The following is a 5,305-nucleotide window of genomic DNA, read 5'->3' as shown; positions in this document are numbered from 1 at the left end:
AATTTTTAATTAGAAGGATAAAAATCAGACTGTTCTAGAATATTACCTCATAATTTAAAATGTCAATGGAAGATATAGAAGGTCCTCTCCGATACATGGCGATAGGCTATATACGCTTTCAATCAGTCACCACAGTAGACATGTACACCCCCTGGAGTAGACTTCGCAAACACACGTATTTAACGTATCATTTAAACCACTATCCGAGGACAGTGATGATGCGGAAGCAATTTTCCTCAAGATGTTTTATGCTCGATTCTTATTTTAGAATTCATACAGTGCATTCGGAAAGTTTTCAGACCCCTTGACTTCTTCCACATTTTGTTAGGTTACAGCCTTATTCTAAAATGGATTCAATTGTCCCCCCCCCCTGATCAATCTACACACAATACCCCATAATGACAAAGCAAAAAAGAAATTGACATAGTATTCAGACCCTTTACTCAGTACTTTGTTTTAAGAACCTTTGGAAGCATTTACAGCCTCGAGTCTTCTTGGGTATGATGCTACAAACTCGGCACACCTGTATTTGGGGAGTTTCTCCCATTCTTCTCTGCAGATCCACTCAAGCTCTGTCTGGTTAGATAGGGAGCTTCACTGCACAGTTATTTGCAGGTCTCTCCAGAGATGTTCGATCAGGTTCAAGTCCAGCCAGGCTCTGGCTGGGCCACTCAAGGACATTCAGAGACTTGCGTAGTCTTGGCTGTGTGCTTCGGGTCGTTGTCCTGTTGGAAGGTGAACCTTCGCCCCAGTCGGAGTTCCTGAGCAGATTTTAATTAAAGATCTCTCTGTACTTTGCTCAATTTCAAGTCTCATAGCAAAGGGTATGAATACTTATGTAAATAAGGTATTTCTGTTTTATATTTATTAAAAACATGTTTTCGCTTCGTCATTATGGGGTATTGTGTGTAGATTGATTAGGAAAATGTTTTATTGAATCCATTTTAGAATAAGGCTGTAACGTAACAAAATGTGGAAAAAGGGGGACGGGGTCTGAATACTTCCCGAAGGCACTGCTGGGTAGAAGGTGAAGGAAAGAAAGGAGGTAGAAGACAGTAGAGGGAAGGGTGAGAGGAGAGAGAGAAACTGGCTCCCTAACCCTTCCCCAAGGCCACACCCCTTCCCCATGGCCCTAACACTTGGCTCCCTAACCCCTAACCTTTCCCCCTTGGCCCTAACCCTTCCCTTTGGCTCCCTACCTCCTAACCTTTCCCCTTGGGCCTAATCCTTGGCTCCCTACACCCTAACCTTGTCCCTATCCCTTGGCTCCCTACCCCCTAACCTTTCCCCTTGGCCCTACCTCTTGGCTCCCTACCCCCTAACCTTTCCCCTTGGCCCTACCTCTTGGCTCCCTACCCCCTAACCCTTCCCCAAGGCCACACCCCTTCCCCATGGCCCTAACACTTGGCTCCCTACCCCCTAACCTTTCCCCTTGGCCCTAATCCTTGGCTCCCTACCCCCTAACCTTTCCCCCTTGGCCCTAATCCTTGGCTCCTTAACCCTTAACCTTTCCCCTTGGCCCTAATCCTTGGCTCCCTAACCCCTAACCTTTCCCCTTGGCCCTACCCCCTAACCTTTCCCCTAACACTTGGCTCCCTACACCCTAACCTTTCCCCTTGGCCCTAATCCTTGGCTCCCTACCCCCTAACCTTTCCCCTTGGCCCTAACCCTTCAATGTTTGAACATATATGTGAGGAATATGGTGGTAAGGGCCAGCAACATCTGCACGCATTGAAGGGTTAGTGCCAAGCAGGTAGACATAGGGAACTAATTGAGACCGGCTCAGAGAGAGAGAGAGAGAGAACAAGAGGAGCGAGCGATGGAATGGTAACAACAGAACAAAACCGGTAAAAGTTCCAACGTTTCTAGTTCCATCAGCCCCTCAGCCAGCCAGTTTGCTAGCCACGATAGATGGCTTCCTCTGGGGGATGTCCTGGGGTGTGGGGATGTGGTCCCCTGTTATCTCTGCCTTCTCAGCCGGCGTCACCGCAGGGAGCTGCTGCTTGTTCTTCACCTTAGCCTTGGCCATGTTGTAGTCCCCAGAGTCAAAGAACTTTTGCTGCAGAGACATAAAAAATCATCCCAGATCAGATGTGGTACAGGTCTAGGGAGGTGAACCTTTAACTTGGGATTGTTAACATTTAGAAAAATGAACTAACCAAATTAAATTCACAGTGCAGTTATCACAAAACTACCACTTAAAACAGGTCCAGATCATCATCATCATCATAAGGGAAACATTTTAATTAAACATACCTAAACACGCAACAAATGCTGTAACGTTAGTAGGAGGAGCATCTTTAAAATGATTTGCCACGGATATAAAAGCGCTCCCGACACGTCATCGTCGTTAACAGTTGGAGAAAAAAATGGCAGAGAGTGAGACAGGGAAGCAACAGCAGCGAAGTCCTGTACGGCAATACCTTGACAAGTTAAATGAGAAGGTGGTGAAATGAAAACTTTGCGAGCTGGAATTGAGCTACAGTGGCAGTACAGGTGCAATGGTGAAAGGGAGGCACCGTGAGACCCAACCCGTTGCTGGCAGCAGTGCGATAAGGGACGGAGTGAGAAAATCACAGCGCTGACTACAGAAATGATTGCAGTTGAAGTCGGAAGTTTACGTACACCTTCGCCAAACACATTTAAACTCGGTTTTTCACAATTCCTGACATTTAATCCTAGTAAAAATTGCCCTGTCTTAGGTCAGTTGGGTTCACCACTTTATTTTAAGAATGTGAAATGTCAGAATAATAGTAGAGAGAATGATTTATTTCAGCTTTTATTTCTTTCATCACATTCCCAGTGGGTCAGAAGTTTACATACACTCAATTAGTATTTGGTAACATTGACAGAGCCGGTGTAACTGAGTCAGGTTTGTAGGCCTCCTTGCTCGCACACGCTTTTTCAGTTCTGCCCACAAATGTTCTATAGGATTGAGGTTAGGGGTTTGTGATGGCCACTCCAATACCTTGACTTTGTTGTCCTTAAGCCATTTTGCCACAACTTTGGAAGTATGCTTGGGCTCATTGTCCATTTGGAAGACCCATTTGCGACCAAGCTTTAACTTCCTGACTGATGTCTTGAGATGTTGCTTCAATATATCCACATAATTTTCCTTCCTCATGATGCCATCTATTTTGTGAAGTCCACCAGTCCCTCCTGCAGCAAAGCACCCCCACAGCATGATGCTGCCACCCCCGTGCTTCACGGTTGGGATGGTGTTCTTTGGCTTGCAATTCTCCCCCCTTTTCCTCCAAACATAGCGATGGTCATTATGGCCAAACAGTTATATTTTTGTTTCATCAAACCAGAGGACATTTCTCCAAAAAGTACGATCTTTGTCCCCATGTGCAGTTGCAAACCGTAGTCTGGCTTTTTTTATGGCGGTTTTGGAGCAGTGGCTTCTTCCTTGCTGAGCGGCCTTTCAGGTTATGTCGATATAGGACTTGTTTTACTGTGGATATAGATACTTTTGTACCTGTTTCCTCCAGCATCTTCACAAGGTCCTTTGCTGTTGTTCTGGGATTGATATGCACTTTTCGCACCAAAGTACGTTCATCTCTAGGAGACAGAACGCGTCTCCTTCCTGAGCGGTATGACGGCTGCGTGGTCCCATGGTGTTTATTCTTGCGTACTATTGTTTGTAATAATGTGTATAGTGCTAGTTCTATTGTTTATTTTTATTTATTTTTGTTATTATAAATAAATAAAAAATGGGTCATTTAGCAGACGCTCTTATCCAGAGCGACTTACAGGAGCAATTAGGGTTAAGTGCCTTGCTCAAGGGCATATCGACAGATTTTTCACCTAGTTGGCTCGGGGATTAGAACCAGCGACCTTTTGGTTACTGGCACAACGCTCTTACCCACTAAGCTACCTGCCGCCCTTGTTGTTTTTATTACCATCTTCATTATTTTAGTTAACTTAGTCCTGCATGTCGGAGCTCTTGGTGCCTAAGATTTTCAATGTACCCTGCAATCACACCTGCAAACCCTGTACATGTGACTATTAAACACTGAATCCCTCTGGAGAAAAAAAACCACATACCCCTTTCTGAAGCCGTTTACGGAGCAGGTCAGAGCCCCCTGGCTTGGCTCCAAGATGAGGGTACCTGGCCTTCAGTTTCACCTCCTCTGCCTTCTCTGGACTGATGACGTTATCATCAATCTCCTGTGTTGACAGAAGAACACACAATACACAGTATAAACACAAATGAGGTGGGGTGACATGTCATGTTATGATGTAATGTCATAAACGTTAGTAGTATTACCATCGTAGTTCAGGCAGCAACAGAGTTGTATCAATCTCGAGATTGACAAATCATGGTTAGTTTAACTACTAGCTATGATTCTCAGAGAAAGGATGTCCTTTGATTTGATTATCTAATGGTTGGATTTATTTTACTAGCAACACACAACGTTAGCCTTCTGCGTAGCAGCAATGTGGCATAAAAAAAAAGTAGCTTAGTGGCTAGCATGAACGAACGCAGACAAAACAATATGGAAAACATATAGCTAGCTGGTTAGCTAACATCCAGAGCTAACTAGCGGTGAATTGAGGAAGCCATCATGTGTCGCTAGCTAACGTTAACGCGCTACCTATTCATCTTGATAACTAAAATAATGGTTATGCACGGTGATGATACATTTGAAATACACTAACCAAGTTACTAACTAGCTAATTCAAATGCTGCTCTGACATCCATTTTTGACAATCATCACGGCTAGCAAGCTACTGGCAATGTAGCATGACCATTACCCTAGCGTCAAAATAATTAAAATCTGACCTGCTGTTCCTCGTGGGTCGCCTCATCGGTGGCGGGCCTTGTTCCTTCAATCTCCTCGGACATGGCAAAAAAAAGTATGTCAATATCAGGTTCTCTACAAAACTGACGCGAGGTTCAACTTTCCCACCAACAAAACTGCAGTGCAGACACACAGCGCCTATATATGGCTAGCCCATACAACAATGGCCGTATGTTTGAACGGTTCGCAGCGCTCTCTAAAGTCGCTCCCTCACTTTATTTCTGTAGTGCAGTAGAACGCTGTAGGACACGACACAGTGGGGGAGCTCCGGGCCGCTTCGGATATGGACCCTTTCTTCCCCACCTTCTCAAAGTAATCCCTAACTCGTATTTTGCTAGTGAGCAACGCATAAGAGATGGGCAGTATTTATGTTACATGTATTTGAAGTGTATATATATATATATATATATATATATATACAGTACCAGTCAAAAGTTTTAGAACACCTACTCATTCAAGGGTTTTTCTTTTTTTGTACTATTTTCTACATTGTAGAATAA

At 44.3% G+C, this 5,305-nt stretch overlaps 1 protein-coding gene across 2 annotated transcripts; it reads right to left on the bottom strand.

Annotated features, from left to right (window-relative positions):
- Positions 1-1,358: 1,358 nt before the first annotated feature.
- LOC121540729 (cAMP-regulated phosphoprotein 19) lies at positions 1,359-5,089 on the bottom strand. Of its 2 annotated transcripts, XR_006659016.1 has the most exons (4): positions 4,787-5,089; positions 4,048-4,170; positions 1,609-2,059; positions 1,359-1,548 (listed from the first exon to the last, which is right to left on the bottom strand). XR_006659016.1 is itself a non-coding variant. In XM_041849782.2 (3 exons), the coding sequence occupies exons 1-3, from the start codon at positions 4,847-4,849 to the stop codon at positions 1,883-1,885; spliced, it is 363 nt and encodes a 120-aa protein (XP_041705716.1). In that variant the 5' UTR covers positions 4,850-5,089; the 3' UTR covers positions 1,597-1,882. The 2 variants fall into 2 exon arrangements, 1 of the variants encoding a protein (XP_041705716.1); XM_041849782.2 differs by lacking the exon at positions 1,359-1,548 and having other exon boundaries at positions 1,597-2,059.
- Between the last annotated feature and the right edge of the window lie 216 nt (positions 5,090-5,305).

Source organism: Coregonus clupeaformis, unplaced genomic scaffold, assembly GCF_020615455.1.
Source record: "Coregonus clupeaformis isolate EN_2021a unplaced genomic scaffold, ASM2061545v1 scaf0694, whole genome shotgun sequence".
NCBI lineage: Eukaryota > Metazoa > Chordata > Actinopteri > Salmoniformes > Salmonidae > Coregonus > Coregonus clupeaformis.
Note: the sequence above shows the minus strand (reverse complement) of the source record. Positions and strands in the feature narration are given on the sequence as shown.